The sequence below is a fragment of the Falco biarmicus genome, chromosome 14 (genome assembly GCF_023638135.1).
Source record: "Falco biarmicus isolate bFalBia1 chromosome 14, bFalBia1.pri, whole genome shotgun sequence".
In the NCBI taxonomy this organism is placed as follows: Eukaryota; Metazoa; Chordata; class Aves; order Falconiformes; family Falconidae; genus Falco; species Falco biarmicus.
The window spans coordinates 11,667,005-11,691,094 of record NC_079301.1 but is presented as its reverse complement, the minus strand read 5'-3'; the positions used below and the strand labels follow the sequence as shown (position 1 = coordinate 11,691,094).

General features: G+C 44.6%; 1 protein-coding gene across 2 annotated transcripts; it reads left to right on the top strand.

The window, feature by feature from the left end:
- Nucleotides 1–57: 57 nt before the first annotated feature.
- Nucleotides 58–9,942, top strand: DNAAF6 (dynein axonemal assembly factor 6). 2 transcript variants are annotated; one of them, XM_056360111.1, is made up of 7 exons: nucleotides 58–271; nucleotides 579–683; nucleotides 2,392–2,455; nucleotides 3,916–4,021; nucleotides 5,847–5,943; nucleotides 6,733–6,818; nucleotides 9,160–9,942. In XM_056360111.1, the coding sequence occupies exons 2-7, from the start codon at nucleotides 600–602 to the stop codon at nucleotides 9,287–9,289; spliced, it is 567 nt and encodes a 188-aa protein (XP_056216086.1). In that variant the 5' UTR covers nucleotides 58–271; nucleotides 579–599; the 3' UTR covers nucleotides 9,290–9,942. The 2 variants fall into 2 exon arrangements, with proteins under 2 accessions (XP_056216086.1, XP_056216085.1); XM_056360110.1 differs by having other exon boundaries at nucleotides 58–336.
- The last annotated feature ends 14,148 nt before the right edge of the window (nucleotides 9,943–24,090 follow it).

Below are 24,090 nucleotides of genomic sequence, written 5' to 3'. Positions count from 1 at the left end.
CGGTCGCGGGCGGCCGGCCGGATTGGCTGGCGGGACCACGAGAGGCGCGGCGGGGCGGTGCCGGCCCGTTGCCGCGGGGACGGGGACGCGGCCGGGGCGGCTGTGGGCCGTGCGGCGGCACCGGGGCCGGAAAGCGGGGCCGCGCCGAGGCCGGCTTTCCCCGGCTCTTCCCGCTCGCCCTGGGCTCGGGGCTGGAGCTGGGGCGTCCCTGGGCCCTCCCGGAGCGAAGCGGTGCAGCGCGGCACCTGTTGAGCGTTCCTGGCTCCTCAGTGTGAGTCCCGGGCCTCGGCTCGTGCTGCCCCCACCCGGCCTCAGCGGCTGCAAATCCCCCCTGAGGTGGGGTCTGCTACAGCCTATAGTCCTGTTAGGCTGAGCTGTAGTTGAAGCTAATGTCTGTGGAGCAAAAGAATTTATAACCTGAAGGGAGAAATATACATTCCATAATATATGTTTTGGTATCACGCTTATTAAGAGTTTGGCTAAACTTTATCCTTCCAGAACATGGTGTATGAATGTTGTGCTTCCCAGGCAGTACTGAACGCGTTTTGTTCTTTATCTTTCCCTTGTTTTTTCTGCAGAGGTGAGCAGTGGGTGTTGATATGGACAGTGCCTCCTCTTTGCAGTACCTTGCCAAACTGCTTAGTAATGCTCAAGAAGGTGATGATGATGATGATGAACACGTGGTGAGTCTTTTATCAAAAATGCTGCTTCTTCTATATGTTGTACTATGGCCTAGCCTTGTTAACTGAGGTGACGTAAATATTTCTTTTCCCACAGTGAGTAAACAGTGAATGAAAACATTAGAAGTTTTTGGACTCACTGAAACAGCTAGAAGATACTTTTAGGGTAACAGGCTCTTGAGGGAGAGATTAAACAAGATGCCCCAGCATAAAAAGGAGAGACTGGGACCACAAAAAGGGACAGAGATTTAGTTTTTCAGCCTGAAGGAACTGAGAACATACTGTTGAAGGTGCTTTACTTTAGACTTCCCCTTCCTTTACCCTGATATCTGCCAGAGATGAAGGCAATTAATGACTAAATACTTTATATGAAGGGAAAAAGAATTGGTGCTCAACTTCTGAGTAAAGACTAAAATATCCAGAGGCAACTGTGTGTACTAATTCTGTGTATCTGGCATTGAGGAACTGCAAAGATAATTGATCATTGAAGTACAATAGATGTATTAGTGATTGTAGAATAAGGAAGGGCGAGTAACTATTCACAGGTGAATGATCTGAATGATTAATGAGAGATATCTTTCCATTCTTCTGTATCAATTCATCTTGGGACTAGATGAAAATCGCAGCTTTTGGAAAATGTACATTGTTCCTGTAATATGCAAACTTCTGCTTTTATCCAGGCATGCATGTGTGCTGGGGGGAAATAGCCCAGGATGGCCACAGGTGCCAACAATCACAGTGTAGGAGACCTCTGTGAAGGCTCAAAACTTTGAGAAGTTTCTTAGGATTTTGAACATGTCATGACGTGGATAATGAAAATGGCAAATGCTTCACTGTTCTTCCAAATCACTTCTCAACAAAGAGCCAGCTGGCTAACCCAGCAGTTGGGCACTGGTAGTGGCAATGGTAGTAATATTTGGGGTAAAAGGGCTGCATATCCCTTGAAATTTCTTTTCAGTAGGTGGTAGTTGTGGTCCTTCACGCTCCCAGCAACCCTTCAGCTTTTTAACGCCTGCCTTTTAAAACTAGCATTATTGCTGTACATCTTGGCAGTAAACATCCTGATTTTAAAATAATTTGTTTACATCTTATTAATAAAATGAATGACACTTCAGAGACAGAAATAGAAAATTGCCACAGGGGATGTCAATTAAGTCTGAGTCAATCTGGGTAAATTGAAATCTTTATTTTGATTTAATTTAATGTTCTGTGCATATGAGGCACTTTTATCGAACCAAGGAATCCTCATATGTAGAGAAATGCCTCACATTGGCCTATTAGCACTAAATTGATTCATAATTAGAGGAAAATGTTGCCTCATATGATCTTTACTGTCAAAAGGAATCCAAATGCTGTGATGGGGTTTTCATGTAGTACCCTTGGTTTCCTGTAATATTTTTATAGCAGGCAAAGCATGGAAATTTTGCCAAAATGCCATAGAAACTAATAACTCAAAAAGCATGTTTATCTGTAATACTGTTCTTTTGGGAGTCCTGCTTAAACCCAGTGTGTTAAGGCCACTTTCTGCTGGGTGAGAGCGAAGAGGAGAGAATGTTCAGCGGTTCCATCATGAAATTGTAGGATAATATTTTTATTTGGATTCTAGCAGGGATTTGTTCAACCTCAGATAACATTTTCTATTTATTGACATTATTGTTACTGAGCTGGGCTCTATGAAATTTGATTGAAATTCCATTTGCCTTCTTTGCAGCCACACTGTTCTGTCAGCTCCATGACTCCTGGTAGTATTGGACCGGTAAAGAGAGAGACCGCTGGTGAGGAGGAGTGTTTGTATGTTTTAGCATTCAGTCCCATGTTAACAGACTGTAACAGCTGTAGTAGTTACCGTTGATGGGGTTTGCCTCAATAAGAGAGTCCTTTGAGATGGAAATAGCATTGCATGTTTACAATTACACTGTAAAATTATTCTTTTCCTGAAAGTTTTAACTGCAAAATATACAAAGAGAAGCAAAAAGGGTGACTCCAGAGCACAGCAGTCTCAAGTGGTGAGAGTACAGAGCACAGCCTGACCATGGGCTGAGGGGAATCATGACTGAGCAGCAAAAAGCTCCATTTAAGTAGTCCTTTAGAATTGTTAATGCTTACTTAAAGCATACAAGGAAGGTGGACTTCTGTGTACTCACCTGAAAGGATCTTTTTGGAGTAAACTGTGTGGAACTGAGCCTATGCCTATGAGGAGGAAGGACTATGAAGTGTACCATGAAACACAATCATACCGTATTCCCCCCCCAAGAGTTTCACAACCCTATTTAGACCACACTTGAGAAGAAATGGAAGCTCAACAGACAGAGGGATGTTTTTCAGTTATTCTCCTTGCATTTAGTTCTCTGCCTGGAAACCCCAGACAATTACATGCTTTACCTGCCTCCGAGTGTTCCGGCATCATATAGAAAGGCTGACTCAGACAATGAGAATAAATATCTCAAGGGTTCCGAAATTTGTGTCAACACCTTGGGCTGTCCTCAGGAAAGAAAGGAAGACAAACCGAGTCTTGGCAAAGTTAATGTAAAGTTATTCCTGGAGCTAATGCTGTTGCATTATTGGTCAGCTTAGTTATGAGCTGTGAGAAAGGTCAACAAGGAGCAGGATGAGTGTAGCAGAAAAGGAACTGTGGCAAATATAACAAATAGGGTATTTCTATCCCAAGTAGAACCTACTTGGGATTCCAAAAATAACCAGAGATTTTACTATAAAAACCTTCAAGCTGCAGATTCACCAGCTTACTAGGAAAAATATATTTTCATGTAGGACAGGCATAAACTATAGTATTCTGCCCGTGAACTTCCATGTGTCTTCAGTACCTTATCTGGGCTGTGCTCAATAATTAATGGGAAGAGCTGAATTTCTATGTGAGGAGGAGGTTCTTTTGTAAATGATTCTGCTTGCTTAAAAATCTCATGTCAGGGGCTTGGGGAAGATTAATATTTCATGCTTCTACACTTTACCCATTTTGAAGTGCTAGGTATTTTATGCCTGAAAGGAGGATTTTCTTGACATGGAGGTTGGGTAAAGGAGATTTAAGGGAAAGGAAAATATCCTTCCTCTGCAAGTTCTCATTCATAAGATACTGAGTTGAAGGAGACTGTAATCATTAATTGGAATGCTTTTAATGCCAAGATTGTTCTAAAGCCTAGAAAAATCTAAGTTTTCAGCAAACCTAGGGGAACAGAGACATTCCAAAATACGACAGCATGACTTTTCTCATCACTTACAGGTACTTCTCAAGTGAAATCTGAAACCAGGAAAACTATTTGGAATACAGAGGAGGTCCCAGAAGGATCTGAATATGATGATACCTGGGACCCTAGAGAACAGCCAGAGTAAGTGAGCTGACGCTGCCTGCTTTACATAGCATTAATGGAAACAGGAGTTAAACAGCGTCTACTGCGTTTGAGTGAAACAGCCATCTGAAAAGTTTGTGTCACAGAAGGGGAAAGGAAGGATATCAGCGCTTACACCTAAAGCAACACGTGAGGAATGATTTTAACCTTTGCCTTGAAAATCTTCTGATCTCATAACAGAAACACAGGGTTGGTTTGTCCCCATCATAAGATTACTTGGAGTGACAGATACTTGTATAGGCGGGATTAGGAGGGGAAGTAGGCTAGCAAAATGATTTGCTAGCTTTCAAATATGCCATTTGTGTGAAATACCTGTTTTTCCCCCCTGTAACAGGGATGCATTCATTTTTCATACTCATAAATTCCTAAAGTATTCCAACTTGTATTTGCATTTCAAAGAATTAAGCTCTTTAGAGACAAATAGTGCTACAGGAAAGAAGGCTATATGCAGGCAGTTTTGAACTTTTAAATATTGTCATTCAATCTTAGTTTGTTAAGGGACAGCCTAGAACCAGAGTCTTTTCACTTGCTCATAAAAAAACAATTTTAAAAAGTGTTCTTGAAATGGATACAGTCAGGCATGTTGTAGTTTGTAGAGGTCAGAAGGCCTTCAGGGTCAATCCACAAAGCAGCCTTTGCATTTACAATCACCGTGTTCTAATGCCATATCTTGGAGTGGTAAATGTTGGAGCAGATGGACTGAAACCCATGAAGCAGTCCAGGATCCTCATTTTTCTGTGCCCATAAGTCATGCCATGAGGTGTGCAATTTCCTGATCTGAGCACAGGAGTGAGGCCCACCTGACAGCATTTCTGAAAATGTTTTGCCATTCACCTGTAGCCTCACATACAGCTGTTCTTGAAACTGTCATATGTGAGATGTAGAACATGCTGTCTTTGTATTGTGGGCATAACAGAGTCTTTTCTTGTGCTGTTTTTTGACCCTCCCCCTCTCTGCTGGGTAAAATGCAGTGCTTCTCTAGCCTCAAGTAATTATGACCTATGCTGCACGGATGAAAAGAGAGTATAAGTCTTTGTAATAGTTCATCAAATTGAATCAAGGAAAACGGCCCAAAAGGAAAACAGATGGCTAAAGAGGTGCATCCAGAGCTATTAGACAGATTTCTCATTGACTTAGGAATTATTACATACGCATATGAACACTGGAGATGTGAAAAAGACTTTCCATACCCTTTTTCCAGCAGCTTAGAGAAGTGACTCACTCCACTTATTTTGCTCAATTTAGTAGGAGTAACGTATGTTCTAAGTACAAATTTAGTTTGTATTTCCTCATTCATTAATTACCAAGAGTAAGGGAGTATGTGATTCTACATTTTGTAGATGGGGGGGGGGGGAGAAAATAAATGTTGGCTGAATGCAAAACAATTACAACTTGATGAAAGTGTGTTATGCTTAGGCTGCAAGAGTATGTTGAATGACAGAACAGAACACATGTAACTGTGATAGCATCCTTTTCAAATCTGTTTCCCAAGATTTTGTGGTGTTTGACTAGTTGCTAAGTACCATATTAACTTAGGATGCATTTCCTGATCTTGCAAAGGCTGGTTAGTGAAGTAGAGGCAGCAAAGTGAGTGCCTTGGAAGGTGGAGTGAATGATCTTCACCTGTCATCTAGCTAACTCAGTCATGGCTCTGAACAGAAACCCAGTGCAGATAGATGAAGTGAGACTTGAAAAGAAGGAGAGACAGTATGACGAGGATATTTATGATCCTCTGAGAATTACAATCTCCTTTAGTTTCCTGCCCCTTCTCCAGTATTATTAGGCAACAATTTTTCTTTCTCAGGTATCAGATTTTATTCAAACAGTGTGTGGGCACAGAGGATGTCTTCTTTGGGATGAGCAGGAAAGACCACTCCACAGCCTGCTGTGAAGATATGGTGGTAAGCTGAATCTGTATCTCCCATTCCTTCTTTGTGCTCTTTCTCTGCCCTTTTCAGTCATGCTACCTTCTTGAGGGATAGAATGTAAACACCAAGTGGTATTGCTGCCTTTGGGCTCCTGTAGGATTTTCTTGTAATTCTTCAAGCATGTGTAATGATATTTACACTTGCTAACCTGAGGAACTTGTGTATCTCCTCAAGGACCTAGTGTACTCAGGAGAATCTGTGCAAATGCATATGCCACATACAGACTAGAGGGAAATAAAAAGTAGCTCTAAGATGAAGTTTCATCTTGGATGCAATTTTGGAGAGGAGAGGGGCTGGGAAGGAGATGGTTTTTATCTGCCTGCATTTATTACAAGGTATGCGAGTTAGCAGAGTGCTACAACACTGACAGTCTTTAAAGTTACAGGTATCAGATCGTGTCCCATTATTTTATGATCAAAGACCTCCCTGCTTTCTGAACTTCAGGACAGGTAGAACTGCTGTGCAGTTTTTCTAGTAGAAGCAAGCTGTCCTTGGAACACACAAAGCCAGGGAGTTTTGCTGGATGTAGAATAACTGTCAAGTACGTTACCAGCTCAGGATTTTGAAGAAAATAGGTTATAAATACACATCACTAAGCTATTGAAAGCAATGATGATCACTGTCATATTTTCTCTAATGCAAATTACCTACTCAGAATGTTGTTCTTTGACATTGGCATGAAAATATTCATGCAGATTAGATCTTTTATGGCTTGTAGGGCTATATATCCAACCACAGCTTTACCTTTGCCCATCATTTCAGATTAAAATCAAGCTGCCAGAGACAAAGTACTCAGACATTACATTAGATATCCAGGACAAGGTTCTTGACCTTCGAACTCCCCAAAAGTAAGTGAAAGACAATTGATAGAAGTACAATTAATATTTTGTTTAAAAGGAGGTTTGAATGCTGTGTGGAAAGCAAAGCTAAAGATGAAGATTGGATTATTAATGGCACATGAGAAATAGGTATAGAGAAAAACAACCATAGGACATCCATAGGTGTACAGTGTGCTAGCTTAGAATCTATGATACTGTTCTAGCAAAAATATCTTTAAGACAGATTTCTGCTACTTAAACAGCAAGGTTTCAAGGGCCTAAAATGTCTTGCAAAAAGCTGCCCACAGTCTTTGGGGGCTTCTTGGAAGTTTGCTTTCTAAATACTAATTTGTACAAATAGATAACTGAAGATAGTAAAAAATGTGCAGATACATTTTCAGGAGCTGAAAGCCAAATTGTGGACATATCACAATTTGTGTGGCATGGATACAGAGATGGAAATGTTACAAGGTTTCCCTAAAGAGATTTCCTTGGAGTTCTTTTTTTATAGGGCTATTTTAAACCTAAAAAGATAATCAACTGACTGATACTCTCTCACACTCGTCAGTCTTCTTCCATATTTCCCTTAATGTGTGCAATTGCCCTGCCTGAGACTTCCAGATAATTCCCATGTCTGTTTTGATTTGTTTTTGACTACTTGCTGCATTGAATGGGGTGTAGGAAGATCCCTGTGTGAATATCTTCCTGCAAATAAATTTAAGGTGTAGGCCATGGATTAAGGCCCAAATAAATCCTGTCCCTGGTGGACTAACTATAGAAAAACCACCTTTCTCAGACAAAACCAGGCTGAGTCAATTACTTCCTGCTTGGATTTAACCCAAAGATACAATAAGAATACAAGAATGTTTGGAAGTGCTAGCTCTGAAACTGGAAAATTAGGAGGAATAATTGTTCAGTTGATGATTTGCAGAATCTAGAAGTAGCTTAATGCAATACTGCAGATGTAGGAAAACCTCAGCATCCTTTTTCTTTTGCAATTCTATCTTTTTGGTGACTCAGATCTGCTGTTATCTTCTTAGTATCCAGCTGTCTCTAGTCACAAGCCTAGCAAATAAAAAGTTTGCCGTAAATCTAATGTTTGCTTGGGTACAGCCTGAGCCAGTGCTGCTTTTGTAAATTTAAGTACAAGTCTTCTCAGTGTGAAAGAAACAGAAGCAAACAAAACTTCAAGTTCTAGGTACCAAAAGCCACTGTACTCTCACAGATGTGTAGGAGGGCCCAAAGGAACTCCAACTTTGTAGTCCTGTTCTAAGCCAGGCTGGTTTTAAGGACTTCTCCAAATTACAGCAAACGGCTGCCTTCAGTAGGTGGGGTGCAAAGGTGCTTTGACTGTATCTCTTTCAGCCATGGCTGCTACAAGACAGCTGTAAAGGTTTGAAAAAGTATCAGTATGACTTAAAACCCAATTTAAAGTAACACTTGTCTAAGCTACCATGTTGTCTTGTAGGGCTCTGTGGAGTTTGGCTGGGCAGACCTCTTGATTCTAAAGTGTCCTTGATTCTGTTTGCACTGTCGATAGAGGTCCGAGACTGACCCATCATTCATACTGTTAATATATAAGCCTGAGTAGAAAGGGGAAAGAGTCTGGACTCTGCATGAGCAAGTAAGTTTGAACAGTTGTCAATGAGAAAAGTGAAATGAATCCAGACTGAGACATCCTCCTGAGGAGATAAACCAGGAGGCTTTTCAGCCATTCCAGGAAAAGCTGTATGTCTAACACAGCAAGGGACTGTGGAATAGTTCCCGAGTCCAAGATCCAGATTTTCTTTGTGCATTATGTGCCTGAGCTACAGGTAGGGGATCACTGAATTAATCTTCAATGTATGTTAAAATTACAGCAACTTCATTACTGTAAGTCCATTCTCGCACTTGAACTGTGCTTTGTAGTATAGACACATCCTTTGAGAAACTAGACTGGCCAGAATCTCTAATCAGGCTGTACCACTTACTGTTTATGAGAGAAGACAAAATCCGGAAGACATGTTCAGGCTTTAGGCATTATACAGTTTTTTACCACCAGGAGAGCATTATTGATGCAGGTCTTCCTTCCACTGCATTTAAAATGCAGCACTGTGCGAAAACAAGAACAGTGGAGAGAGCCTACAATCTGTCATTGGAAACTGTTGTCATAGCCACAGCCAAAAGAAAGGAATAGTGTTGGAAATATTTCAGAGCCTGTATAGCTGTGCACCAGGTATTGCAGGAACCCCATAACCTGTCATGAGAATGAGATATACTGAAAGAATATTCCTTGGTATATTGATTGGTGAATTGTAAGAGTAACTTGCAATGCCTTCTCAATTGCTTACCCAGTCTGAGACATTGAAATTCACCGTGTCCTCTTTTACAGAAAGCTGCTGCTGCACCTGCCCTACCCTGTAGACAGCAAGAATGGTAAAGCTTGTTTTCTCTCTGAAGAGGAGACCTTGGAAGTCACCTTAAGACTATCAAGGGAGTTTGATTTCATAAATTTTTTCTGATGGATAGAGGAATAGAAAGTTTGCAAAAAGTAATCTCTTAGTTTGAAGTCTTGAAGCCTAACTGGTCATGAAGTAGTAGATTGTTTCTCTTGAACAGTTCAGGGAGAATCTCTCTGGAGAAAGTGAATGAGTCAGGAAGAACATAGCATCCATAAGTTCTATAGACTGAGGCTGTCCAGCTCTTGCACTTCTCTCATTAATGTTCTGCTTCCTTCAGTCTGATACAGGCTCTGTGAATCAGAAAATATATTACAATTCTGTAAGCCAAAGAAAGTCTTTTTGTGGTTATGGCTGATAAATAGCACTATGATTCTAGAAATGCAGCTCTGGGCAATGAGTCTGGTGCTTAGTTACTGTTGCAAGACTTGCAAGTGGTAATATTCTTGCTTGGCCTCCAATGCTGGGACTGGGGCCAGTTCAGAATCTCCTCTTAGCTACTTCTTGATGAGAAGATCAGAGCTCTTCGGGGTTCCATATCCACATCTGAGACTGCTTTACACTGGCAGAACAAGGTAACCAGCTATAGTCAGATCGCTGAATAGCTTAGCTCTTTTGAACAATTTTTGACGATGTATGGTTCAGCGTCATCTATATACCTGCTGTCCATCCAGCTATTTTTCTGACCTTTCTTGATTAATAAAAGAATGTGTTCTAATGAACAGTTCCAGTTGCCTTTCACTCTACATTCTCTATATCATGCCCTGAGAGACTTCATAAAAGTGAGATAAGAGGAATTTTGCATAACAAAGCTTCACTTAAAGGGATGGGATACACGGCAAAAACTTTTCTTTGGCCTTCAGGTCCTATCTAGAGCTACGGAGATGGGTAACAAAGATGTTTCTCTTACTAGCTGCTGCAAAATATGTTCATTTAATGTTGTTAATCATATGGGAAAACAAAGATATTTGCTTAATAATCAAAGTGGAGAGGATGAGCAGGGCCTTGCGTGTTGATGGATTTCAGGTACACTTAACCAAAAGCTTGTAAGCAGTTTAAAAACAAAATTATTTCTCCATGGTGGATTGAAGACACTGACAGTGAGTTTCCAGATATATTTTTTTGTTTTGTCAGGAATTTTCAGAATTCACAGTATGTTTGTGATACTCTGTTATAACTCTAGGACAAATTAAGCTGATGTCTGGACATTTCAACCGCTTCCCTTAAAAGCAGACCCATTTCTTGGGTCAGAATAATATTATCCAGCCTCTGCTTTGGTGTTAATGCACTGGAAAGCAGGTACCTCAGTTATGATTCATCACACAAGCTATCAAATATGCTGATAACACGAAGGGGCTACTCCAATTTGTATTTGCGTAACTTTCCATAAATTTCTTTTGAATGCCTTTTATTCCTACTCTACAAAGCTGTGGTGGAGGGATACAGTGCAGGTGTATGAAAAAGCTGAGGTCGTTACTCCTGACTCAGTACTGCTTGTGGTTGCCAAGAAGTTACAGTAAAGTGGTTCCTTAGAAAAATTTGTCTTTGTGGTCCCTAGACAATATGCCGCTTCATTTTTGCATTTCTTATACAGATTACAAGAAAAGTGGAAGATTGCCCTGTATTTATACACATGTGAAGATAACATTAGCCCAAATTCATTCAGTATATCTATGGCAAATCAGTTATACTTTGCTTTTCTGAGCCCTATTCCAGTGCTCTATCCACAAGGTAATGTTACCTTTATAGTTGGCAGTAGTAATTTACTAAGTCCTAAATTATCAAGTTTTGCTTAATGTCAATGCTCGATTCTGAGAACAATAATGCGCTTGGTTCATTGTGCCTCTCTCCAGTGGTTTAGTTTCCTATGAAAATGAGCATATGCCATACTGGTATGTCCCCTATTTTCTCTCCAAATATTTTTTTTTTTTTTAACTGGGGACATTTTATCTGCATTCAAGAACAAAAATCTGAGTATGTTTTATGAGAAAGTTGGTTGCCGAATAGAAAAGGGAAATACAAATTAGTACTGGCTAAGGGTGAAGTTCTAATGGGATCTCCTGTACCTGCTGGCCAGTCACTCCGTACACCCATACTCCAGGCTACAGGAGGTCATCCACACCACTCCACGAGGGGAAGCTGGTAAGCTGGTGATGCAGGATAGGGAAGGCATTGCAAATGGGAAGGGGAGATACACTGGCAGCAGAAAGCTGAATTCTCAGTATTAAGGTATATGAACACAGGGCACAAACTCATAGGAAGCCAGGCCTCATATTTTCCACTGCTCAAAAGGACAAGCTCTACTGCTGTTTTTAATAGAGTAGAAACATTGGTTTGGTGGTGGGCAATTTGCTGCTCTGATCAGATCTGTCGCCTGAATGCATCACCACCACCTGGGGGGATCCTCTCTCATTGTTACTTTCTTCCTATCGAGGAAACAGAGGCTGCCCTAGGCAAAAGGTTGGGCATTGTGTTTTGTTGGTTGGTTGGGTTTTTTTCTGCATAGATCATTGCAAGAGGAAACTGGTTAAAAGGACACGCAGGCTGCCAAGCTTCCCAAAAATCTGGGGGCTACTGCCAGCTACAAGGGCTGACTTTTTTGCAAGGGCTTTTGAAGGCAATTTTGCTTTGCTGAACTAGCACTGGCAGAAATACTTTTGGAGGGGATACAAAACCCCCTTTGCTTCTGAACATCAAAGCGGTTGCCTAAGTACCACTCCAACACCTGCAGGCATCTTAATTAATCAAAATTATGAGCCCAGTTAAACAACCCGGCCATTAAGCATCATCAAGCTTTATTTGGTTCCCTAAGAAACATCTTGATTAAATGTATTGCAGTTAAGTAGAGAGTACTGTAGCTGTGGAAACGAGGTCGAGGCTGTTTACAGTGGTATCCCAATAACTGCATGTTGTCATCTCACCTTGCTCAAGCATTCTGTCCTCCAGTTGTGGTGGCAGAGCCAGTGTTCCCATCTTAACTTGTTCCTGCCTTCTGTCAGAGCTACGGTGGTGTGCTGAAGTATACAGCCCAGCTTGATCTGTGTGTTTCATCTTTCTTCATATTTCCCTTTGTCCACATACTGACCATCTGAGGCAAAGATAGTTTCCTCATTCTACAGCTTGAGAAAGAGAAAACCCAGAAGAGTTGTTCCATATAAACATCTGAGACAGAGCAAGAACTTACATTTAGATATTATTTTTCCCCTTAAACCTGCAGTCTAGCTTCTGGGCTGCGGTCATTCCCATCTTCCTCCGGGTCTGTTGTTGGTATTATCATCTACCTCTTGTATTTGTTTTAAAGGGAAGAAGACTACATTTTTCTGCTGTTCACTTTAAAGTTTGTATCCAAAATTTCTATGTACTACTTTCATTCTGTAAAATGCTGCTTTGTTGGTATGTGCTTCCCTCTGGATAAAGTTTATCTAAAAAAACTGAGCTGTATCTGTGTACAGAGCGGTATCTCCTCTACAGCCTACAAAATAAGGAGACAAGACTGGTATTGCTTCTGTGTTTCTCATCTAACATGGTGGGTCCCAATACTCAGTGCATGAGACTGAGCTCCTGTGGGTGAAATGAAGCTCTGCAGCATCCCTTGCAGGCTGTGGTGCAGGCTGACGCTCAGAGGAGTGCAAATACACAAAATAAACCCTTAGTGAAGTAACCTCTGTCCCCCAAGCCCTCCCAGATTTTCTCATTCAAGTAGCAGGCGACTGCTTTTAGCAGTATCTATTCTGGATGTTTGGCAGCACGGGCTACTGGATATACGGCAAAACAGACCGGTGGGCAAGGGCATGCACCAATGCCAAACTATGCAGGCAGCGCCTTGAATGTGTCCAGCACGCTCACTGCACACTGATTCATCCGTGGCTTGTGCGCCTCCTCATGCTGGAGCGGGTGGCTCTGAAGCTCTGGGTTGGCAGACTTTTACCCTCTTCTCTGCAGCTCCTGCAGCTTGGATGCATCCTTATTCTCTGCGATCCCCTTCAAGAGCTGCTGCCGCAGATTGTCTTGGCTCCAGGGAAGGTGCCTGGAATCTGCTAGGGGCGGGGTTATTTCTTTCCTGTACTCTTCACAAACAGGAGACGATTTTCTCTTTGCTCTGTCTTCTCTTTCAGGTAGATTTTACTTTCAGATTGCGATGCAGAACAGCTGGTGCCTGTTTTTCCTTTTCCCTCCTGATTGTTCTGTGCTCGTTTCAGGGAACTCTGATCTCTTCTGTCCTTTCCTAAGTGCTTCATCAGACTTCCCTTGGTCATTCTCACATTAGGACATTTCTCACCAGAGTCTCCTCACAGGTTGCAGTTGGTATACCTGACCCTTGCTGGATGTGACAAACGTTGGTGAAGTGTGTGATTCATCTCCCCTCGCTCAGCTGAATGCTGGCTGAAGCACTTCATTCTTCCTTGCTTTGCACCCAGTTTGTGTGCATGGGAAGGGGACACGAGCAGGACCACCACAGGCAAAACCTGGATGGTGTTAGGGCAATCACATTGAAGGACCATGGCACAAAAAGCAGCAGATGCTGCAGGTCAGGTCAGAGCTGCGTGAGGAGTGTTGCCAGAATTGTGGAGAGGCGCAGGCACAATCTGCTTGAGTCTGTGCTTAAAACATCATCAACCCCATGGCTTCCTGGTACAGATAGGGCTGGTTATGAGATCCTAGGAAGTTGCCAGCATGGTAGCGGATACTGTCCACTTACAAGCCTTGGAGACCATCTCTTTTTAATTGTGAGTCTCCATTAGGGATCCCAGCAGCCTGGCAGGCTGCTCACTTCTGATGCTGGTCAGCATTTTTTTTAATCTACACCATTTTAACTTGGTGGTATCACAACCCAGCAAAGACTGCCAAGGCAGCTAGGTTGTATTTACCTAAGCAACTCTATGATTCTATCTGGCCAGCTATCTCCCGTAGCTCCTCAGCAGAGAAAAGCCATAGACCTCTTTAGAAAATTCTTTTCCTGTTGGAAAGCTGCATAAAATGATGAGGATAGGAATGGAGAAGGACATAACTGATTTTGTTAACTCATAAGGAGAGGATGTGGGCAAGGCAGACGCTTGTCAGACCGCAGCAGACTAGGAACTGTAGCAGATGTAACAATCAGTGCTTGAGCTTAAAGATGCTGTGAGCTTTAGGCGGGTTCCACCCCCTACATGCACCCAAGAGTCAGCTATCCCTGTGTTTTTCTCTGTCTGGGGACCTAGGTGATGGGATCTCCTGACTTTTTTTTCCTGGAGGACTCATATTCCTGGAGCAGAGCCTTAGGTGTGGCTCTGTGGCAAGTATATAGGAGGGGGATGAACGTGTTGACTTCCCCTGTCTCACCCGAGCTGATCCCATCCACCTGGGAGCCGGAGGGCTCCACCCAGGAGGACTTAAATGGTTGCAGAGGAGCACTGGGGGAAGGGGAGCTGGCAGAGACAGCAGGTATTACATTTGTGGTATTCCTAGGGTGGGGAGGAGAGGAGGGGAAGTTGTGTGACTACTGTGCAAGAAACAGTAAGGTAGCAGGAAGATGTGTGATTTGTCTTGGCTTTGGGACTACCTACGCTGTGCCTGGGAGGTTCAAGAGGCACCTGGCCAACAGCTGCATGTGGGAGGCTTTGACAAGGTAAGAAATTTCTGGTTTTGCTCTGGGTCACAGGCACTGTATGGAGGCTGGACTGTCAGCGTGACTTGGGTGGATGTACAGCTCTTGGTCAGAGCAACTGTCAGAACTGTAACAAGCTTTGGGGGGAGGCTGGGGTGCTGAGAGGAGCTACAGGAGGTCACCGTAATGTAACGAAACACTGAAAATGCCATCTCGGCCCCAAGTACAACTTGTGTCATCATTTGCCTTTAGTGACTTGCTGGCAGACCAGTGCTGGTGTGTGTGGTGGAAAGCTGGGCAAGGCTCTGAGCCATGGTGAAGAGCGCGCCAGTGGAGCTGGAGGGTGCAGGCAGAGCTGAATGGGAATGCAGGGCTAGGGGTGCAGGGGGCCACGTAGGGCTGAAGCTGTGTTGTAAGGCAGCGAGGGACAGGCTAAATGGTGCGTGTGGTGATGGAGTGAGACAGTGGAAGTGGGGGAGTGATGTGCATTGGGCAAAAGCACAACTGGGAGGAGAAAGAAGTTACCAAAGTTTCTTTAAAACCACTGTGCTGAAGGGAAAGATCAGAGCAGATGGTTGATCACCCTGAGCTCAGAACAGGTGAGATACCTTTGCTAGAATGTCACCAGAGCTGGAAATCCTGTGCCACAAGAAGCTGTGGGAAGGGGACTGTGCCTGGAATTAGCTATGAGGTCTCTGAGAGGACCTGTGTGGTGAGGTCACATAGATCTATTGAGCTGGGAACCTTGTCTCGCTCCAGGGGTCAGCCCAAAGTGGCACATGGCAATTACTTCTCTCAGCAGTGGAAGAAAGAGGAATCTGTGTGGGAGGAGTGGGAAATGTGGCAGCAGTTCATGTACCCTCTCAAATGCTTGCAACAGGCTGATGCTCTGCATTGTCCTTGCTGCACCTGTTTCTGGGTAAGCAGTTAGTGTGTGAAGTGCCTGGGTGACAGATTGTTGTGCCCTGGCCTGCAACAGTCCATGTCACATGTAGTTTTAGGCCCACATGCATACACCTTCCTGCTTCTATCCTTTTCTCTAATTAGAGCAGGCCTTTTTTATTAAAAAAAAAAAAATAAAGAAGCCTTTGCTCTTAGAACAGTAGGTAAATAGGTAGATGAGGGGATTAGAGTTGTTGTTATTCTGCAGCAAGGTGCTACCTTCAGACCAGGGGCAGAGCATCCCTTGGATAAAGAGAAGGGTTTCATAATCTAGAAAAATCCCACAAGGTTGTCCTGAACCAGTGCTCAGATAAGAGAGATGAAGGCGATCAACTGTTTGTTGTGATATGGGTCCTGAATGAAGATAATAGCTGAAGTAATACAAAACCCCATTTCTGTTGTTCTCTTTAACCATGAATTCCCCTGTTTGAGCTCTGTGAGTTTATTTAAATTTGACCTCTGCTTCTGTTTGGAAGGGGGTTTTTTTTGTTTAGTTGAATAAAACATCTCTTCCAAAGCTGTTGCCCCTCCCCAAGCCACAGTCAAGCAGCATCTCAGACTAGTTCCTTAAATCAAGAGAATTGTTTATGTCCTTGGAGGCTGGAATAATAACATCTGAAGAAAGCAGTGAGACACAGCAGGAATTCATTTGTAAGTTAATGAAGGCTGTGCAGTGTAGTGTAAGGATGATCGGGGCAGTTCCTGGGCAGCATTAACCAAGGTAGATTTCTTTCTGTTAGAACTGTTGTCTCTGAAAGCATCGTGGACCAGCTTAAATACTACTTCATATGAGTTTATTATAGTATTTTTTTTGTACAAAGATATATGCTGTATGATAAGGCAGTGTATATAACAAAAAAAGAATAAAGTATGATATGGATCAAAAGAGAGAATCTACTTGCTTATCTGCTCTACCAAAAGGAGGGAAAAAAAAAAAGACCATCTGGATAGTGGGATTTTTTTACATAATAATCTGTCACCTGGAAGCAGACTAATGCTTTGGTACTCACTGGAAGCGATAAGACTGAAGCAGAGATGGGGCTGACCTGTGCACTGTGTCTCAGGCATCAGCTGCGTGAAGCCCAGAACCACCTGGAGGAAAGTGTCAGTGCTCTGCATGGGCCTGAAACTGGAGCACCTGCAGGGTGAATTGCTGAGCAAGGTGGGGTGCTGGGCTGCAGGGAGCAATCTGCTGAGCAGCGATTTCCCCTGCGCACTTGATTTGGAGGAGTCCTGGTGGCCTCTGACCCTGTTCCTCAACTAAAGGGAATGCAGGTGGAGGGTGATAGTTTAAAGATCAACCCTGTGTTCGCTCCCCCACTGCTTGCTTCAGCCTCTGCCATGCTCTTTAACTGTGCTATGCATAGTTTTTCTGCATTTTTCTGTTGGAGGCTCTCTAACTTGAAGGACTCTTTACTGGCCAATTACTTGTACGTTGCACCTACAGGCACACAAATGGTGAGGGCCATGTCTTCCCTCAGAGAGATGCTGCCAAGAGATTAATGGAGAAGGCTGCTTCTGTGATAAATGTTGCATACTGTGGACACTTGAGCTGGTGGGATTTGAGGCCTCTGTACAGACAATATTTGTTGAGAACAAGTTAACTTGTAGGCCTACCATGCACCATGATATTCAGCCCCCATAGATCAGCAGCCCTGAAGTGGCGTTTCAATCTTTACAAAATAAATGCTCTCAGTAAAACTGGAGGGGAAGAAAGGGCGTACTGTCAACCTTTAACACGATACAACACTGGAACATATGGTGGGGGAGACAGCTGTCCCCTGCCTGTGAGCCTTGAGGCAGCCTGTATTATGAGCTTACATTGTGCTAGAAGGTGGAAAAACTTAATTCCAGATTTCCAGACACAGAGGCAGCAGATACCACTGCAAAGGACAGGAGGGGAAAGGGTGTGCCATATTCAACCCATCTTCAGGAAGTATGTTCCTTGACTTAGAGGTGGCAGAGCATTCAGGTGCTGCTGGGTGACAGCTGCTCCTTCTCCAGGCAGAGCAGGCGATGCCCAGTGAAGCTGGCATACTGTGTCGTGCCACCAGAGAGAGCCACGCTGCTCCCAAAGCATTCCTGCTAGGCACGCAGGCACAGCCTCGGTGCAGTGGAGACTTGCTGGAGGCTGGGGACAGCTGAGTCCTGTCTTTGGGCTGGGGAGGACAGCTTCCCCAAGGCTGCAGAACTCGTCCGCAGTAGAGCCAAAAGCAGCAGCCCACTGATCCGGAGGGATTCTCAATGGAGTGGAGAGCAGCTGGCTTCTGGCAGTTGCTGTTGACTCTGGCAGGTGACCATGGTTGTGGCTTTTGGGACCTGGATACTTTTCCAAGTATAGATGGGCTATTCACTGGCTGATATGAAACAAGTAATCGGCAAATTGGGTGTTGCAAATAACTATTTCATACCCACCACTGTTCAAAACCAGTGGCACAACTGAAAAGTTCAACTTGGATCAAAGTGCGGGGGGAGACAGAGTTCCTCTTTCCATGCAAAAATAAATTTCCTGTTGTTTCCCGCAACTTGAAATCCTTCATTTGGTCTGAAGAAAAAACAGCTGGCTTGAGGTTTCTTCAAGGAAAGCAAGGGAATTTGGAGACTGGACTTTTGAGTCTGGTAGCAGCTGCTTTTCCATCAGCTAGCGCGCAACAGGGTAGTCGGAGATGGGAGATGTATGTGTGCTATTGCCTGCTGATGTTGAGCTGTATGCTTCATATGTACATATACACATGGACAACAACACTTTTCATTTATTCTTTTACTAAAAAAAAATTGCCAGTATCTATCTACCCACTTTCTGCGCAAGTGTGTTAACTACAGAGTACTGGCAGAAACAGGGCTAATGGCAACTGCATTCCCTACAGATGCAAGAATGCAGCTGTGAACCCCCAAAGTATATACTTATCCAGCATATATGCAGTAAGTTGGAGCAGCCTGAGTCTTATTTGCATTTAGTGAGTTCAGGAATCAGCTGTTGCAGTACGCTGCTCTTGATGACAGCCTGCTTGGGACCTTCCTGAGGCAATTAGACCTTGCTACCCTTCAAGTCTAGGGCATGGTTCATCAAACCTGCTGAGATTTTTCCAATGTTTGTTGGAAGTATCAGTCGGCTCAGGTGACCTGCCTCAGTGTAAAACAGTGCCACTGCAGGGATTTTGCTGCTTTTGTTGTTAATGCAGTCCCTGCTTTCAGAGGGAGTGTAAGAGAGACTGCTACTGTCGTTACTCCTGTGATGATGCCGCTGTGTGTGTGTCTGGGCTTGTTGGAGTTACACACTGGGATTTTCTGGAGCACACTAATGCTAGTTGTTCTTACTCAAACACCTGATCAAACCAAAGCACACAGAAAGCCCAAGCACAACTGAAGAAACACTGCTAACGTTTCCCTGAGAGAGCTGGGAATGAGTTTGTGTTCAAGATCTTAATTGGAAGACAAGTTGCTACAGTAAGCAAGGATACCTCTTCCCCCTAGTTTCGGGATTGCTATCGTGGTGGGAAAATGGGGTCCTACAGTAAATAGAGACATGAATGCTAAAGCTCTGTCTCAGTGCTTGGGTGGACAGAGCCGGTCAGTGGTGGTATGCTATAGCATTGCTTGGGCTGTGAGTCAGATCCAGACTCGTCACCATCATGTGGCTTTCCAGTCACAAGGACGTGTTTGTCCCCTCTTATACTTGCGTTGCTGTTTGCCTTGAAGGAAAAGGAACCAGAACTCCGCTCTCCGGCTTACTCTGCCACAGGTCTGCAGCAAGACATTCAGCGCTCAAAGCAACAGACCTACTTCTGCTCTCTCTTTCTGCAAACCCAAGTGGCAGGTGTGGGGACTGAGATGCAGGCAGCCTGTGGCCAGCTGCCCTCCCAGGTCACAGGCTAGAAGAGACCCTGGAGTTTTAGCAGTGCTTCTCCCACCCAGAGAGGGTCCCATGCTCCTTCTTGGAAATGGATGCCTGGGAAAAGATCTTCAAAACATATTTCAAGTACAGTTAAACTGAGTCAGCTTTGCATGTGTGGAAAACTTGCCTCAAATGAGAGCAATCTGCTAAGTTGACAAAGCCTAGTTTCAATGGATTTGTCTTGCATTGGGCATAGGAGAACCTGATATGGACCTTGGTGATCAGAGTGCTCTTGCAAAGCAAGTTGTGCCTGTCATTCACCTGGATTTAGATGCCTGGTAGAACCTGAATCTGCACACTGTTTTCTCTGTCAGTAAATCAGTACATCAGTTGGTTTATTTTCCATCTAGTTGCTCGTTGATATGCAAGGTGTGTGTGTGGGGGAAATACAAAAAATCCCAACACCACCACAAAAACAAGAAAGTATCCCACCCTATCATTCCAGCTAATGCTGATAGAGGTGTAGAAGTCTTAAGGTAATTAACCACCAAGCTCAGAGGGGAGAGGAGCTGCAAACAGCAGAATAGCATCAGCTGCCTCTTTAAAAAAAAAAAATAATTATCTGCCAAACAAATTTAAATTCCTTTGAGGGCTCTGGGAGTGGGGAAACAGAACTGATATTCCTTGGGGAGAGGAAGAGTGACAGATTTGTGATACTGTAACAGAGCTGCAAAGAACCCAGATCAGAGTACTAGAGGTGATGTACATCATGTTTGCAGTGACTTCACAGGCTTGAAGGGGTTAACCATGCTGTTAACCTTTCCATTCCCAGCACTTTAGGCTACGTGATAAAGTTGGGTTCCCAGGAAACACCCATATCTTCAGATACAGACAAGGAAGCTGTAAGCTGCAGCTCTTATTTGGAGGGTAATCCTTGAAAACCCAAGTGCCTGTGCTCCCAAGGGTGATCATCAGCTTGAGCCTCAAGGGAAAGACAAACACCCAGCACCTGAGGCCCCAGTACTAACAGGTAAACAGGAGATACCAGCTTTTACATTTGCTGCAATATCTTTTTTATTTTTTTTATTTTCTTGGGGTGGGGGGGAATGGGAGTACAGGGAAGAAGAGTTAGTGCATTTGTTCAGGTTGAACTGGACAGACAGTGGTGCTGGGGCAGTCAGTTTGGACACTCCTTCGCAGAACTGGGCTGGAATGCAAGTGGAGATGGCATGGGTGGTAATTTAGCTGCCATTTACACTGACCCAGAGCATCCTCACTGGTCTCAGCCCTGTAGACTCCCAAGATACAGCTACACCTAGCACAACCAGTGAGGCATCCTAAAACTGAATGTTTTATTTTTCTGCCTCTGTTTTATCTTACTGAGATCTGGTCTCCTGACTTCTGGCCTGACACTTGCTGCAGGCTCATTCGGGTTGCTAAGGGAGGCAGAAATTCCTCTTGAAGTCTTAGCTCCCCATTTGCTGCTGATGTCTGAACCCTGAAGCAGCATTCGATTAAGATAACTGACTAGCTGGGCAGGGACCACGGCTGCCCTCTCGTTGATGCAATGCCAAGTGGGCTGTGAGCTTTCAATAAAAAGTAATTAATGGTAAAGCAGGCTCCTGCAATCCTGCAGAGTCTCTTCTATTTCTGTTACTTAGGCTTTTAAAGGCAACGGGATCACAGTGGCTTGACTTTCTTCTCTAGCCAAAAAAGGAAGAGCACTTAATCTAGTGACCTCACATTTATCTTCTGCCCTTCATTAGCACCATCTGTTTCCCTTTGCCTGTTCAAAGGCAACTGTGCCTATCCTCATTGCTGGGACAATACAAATATTGCTCAATTACAGCAATACTCTAAATGCAATTACTCAATTGCAATGTTAATTGAATTATTTGTGTTTAATTATTCCATTAGGAATTCTGTCAGTACAGCCTAAGTTGCTTGATTTCTCTCTGGGCTAGCGGCACAATGCAGCATCTGGCCACGCAGGGAAGGGCTGGTTTTACTCGGAGTCAGACAGCACTAATTAAGCTGGGGAAAGTCTGGCACTGTTCAGAAATGGTGCTCTCAAGTTCAGGGACAAGTGTCGGGGTGGCAAGGACCTTCTTTCTTTCAGTCAGTGAGTTTCCGTGCACAAAAATACTTGCAAGCAGAGAACAGTGACTATTTATGCAGAAATAATTTTGCAGGAGAGCTAGGGATTGCGAGGGGTTTGTGAGTGAAGGAATCCATCCTAAGAGATACTTGGCAGAAACCAAAAGGACGGGTTACGCAACGTGAGTCTGTAGTTAAGGCTACATATAGCCAGCGAGACAGTTGCTAAGGGCTGTTGATGGGCCGTGCAGGGGCTGAGGCAGGACTGCACTGCACAGCGCACCAGCTTTTGCGATAAATTCGCCTGGGCAAACACACGAGCTGTTTGGGGTTTGTTCCTGATTCGTTCCTAGGAGAGGTAGGATGAAAAGAGTTAAGATTAGGAAGACATGGATCTGTATGCCCTTAACCCCCTCTAAATTCCCAAGTGCTCTGTGTGCGATTCTGGCAGCTGTTTTCCTGCCACCCTGAGACAAGGACAGCTGCTGCCTCTGTCCCGGGAAGCCTGGATCTCCTTTCCCAGTATCCTGCTGCCATCGCCAGTTTTTCCTTGCTCTCAACGTCATCAGGAGCCCTTGTCTCATGGGACATACTATGATTAAGGAGGTTACTTAAATCTTTCCCTCCTTTCAACTGTATGAGCTCCCTTGGTTGATGTGATGCCTGCAGCACCAGTTTGGAGCTGTGACAGGCAGATTGGAAATAGTCCTGCCTATCCCGGCAGGAGCTCTTCACCCGCAGCCTCTTCTCCTGTTAGCAGAGCTCAGGCTGGAATGCATCTGTTCTGCAGCAGGCCAGGGCTGACAGCCATAGACAGCCCTAGGCTTTGTGCTTAAAAGTCTATGCTACGCTTGGTAAATGTCTTCACTTAATATCTATGCTGTGTTAAAGCCCCTGTCCTTGCAGCTCTGAGAGCAGTAGCTCCTGAGGTTTGCAGGTTGAGGTATCACCCTTCCAAGAGACAGTGGTATGCAAGGCAGAGATTTCCAAGGTGGGTTTCTTGGCATCGTGTATCAGATGGACCTTTCCTGCTGGGCTAGCGTCCCCAGCACTATGGAACCTCTGGGGTCTAGTTGCTGAGACAGCACTTGCTCCATCTTTGGTGGCTGGTGATCCCAGGGACTCCTTTTGTCTGTTTGGCCCTCTGCACCCCTCCCTGTGCCTGCCTGCCTTCCCCCCTTGTCTGCTACAGTGTGAGTCCTGCATGGTAAGTTTTATGTACCCACCAGGGCATAGAAGAGGAAACAGAGGTCAGGGTTTGGGTGTGAAGTGGCAATGTCGTGGTCATTTCAGGTAAAATACTCTGATCTAGAGACCAGGAGTATCAAGGGATCTTGGTTCAAGACAGATGTAGGGGGATCAAGCAGTACAATAGTTGTGCTTTAAATATTTTCTGCAAACGTGGTCTTCATCTGCCGTGTTCCTCGTTAAATAGAGATGCTGGCACTTTCATGCTGGCTGGTGTGTTGGAAGCAGCTGGAGTTTGAAAGTGACAGGGTATCCTGTGGCCATTGCGTCTCAGTCCCACTTTGCAAACATCCCTACCTGCCCTTTTGAAGGAGAGGCGGTTTCCTTCACAACGTACCAGACCCTACCCAGCTTTGGTGGGCACTGACTCCACCAGACCCTCCCAGTGAGGTCCAGGCCCTTCAAGGCTGGGGTGCCTGGCTGCAGGCATGGATGGACCTTTGTGCATCTCGGCGCAGGGCTTCCCTGGCCCTCTGAGACTGGTGATGGAGCTGGTGCTGACACAAAACTGGGGCCAAGCAGCTGTGCTGGCCCGGGAGGCTGCAGTGCCAGGGCAGGTAGCTTCACATGGCACCCAAGGGCATGATGAACGCTGTGCCCAGCCAAAGCATCTGAGAGACTTCACGGAGCAGACTGTAACTACAGCTCCCAGCTATCTGCCAGGATGCTGATGAATAACAGCTCCATGCTCCTGCTGTAACAACATAACAGAGGGGTTATTGTGAATAGCAGCATTGTACGATGGGACTGGTAGGGCAGTGCTGGAGCAGCAGCTGCATAGTTGGTGCACAGAGGAACACAGCTCCCTCCTGCTCTCTTCTCCTAGGATGAGATTGGAGACCTGGCTCTCGATGTCCTTGGGCTCTGCTGTTGCAAGGTGGGCTGGCTGGAGATCTGAGGCCAGGAAACCTGCCTTCCTGATGGCTGCGTGATCCAGGCATCAGTTGTCCACATCAAACAAATGGCGAGGTTATGCTAAGAGAAAAGGATGAGCCTCTCCGCGGAAGGGTGAGGGCTGAAGATCCTGCAGAATAACTGCACAGAATTGCAAAAATAGCTCCTAAAAGCCTCAGAAGCTGGGTGATCCTAATGGCTGCTCCCAGTGTCCTGGGCGTCACATCTCCCTCATGTAGCCGCAGAGCACTCGGCAGCTTG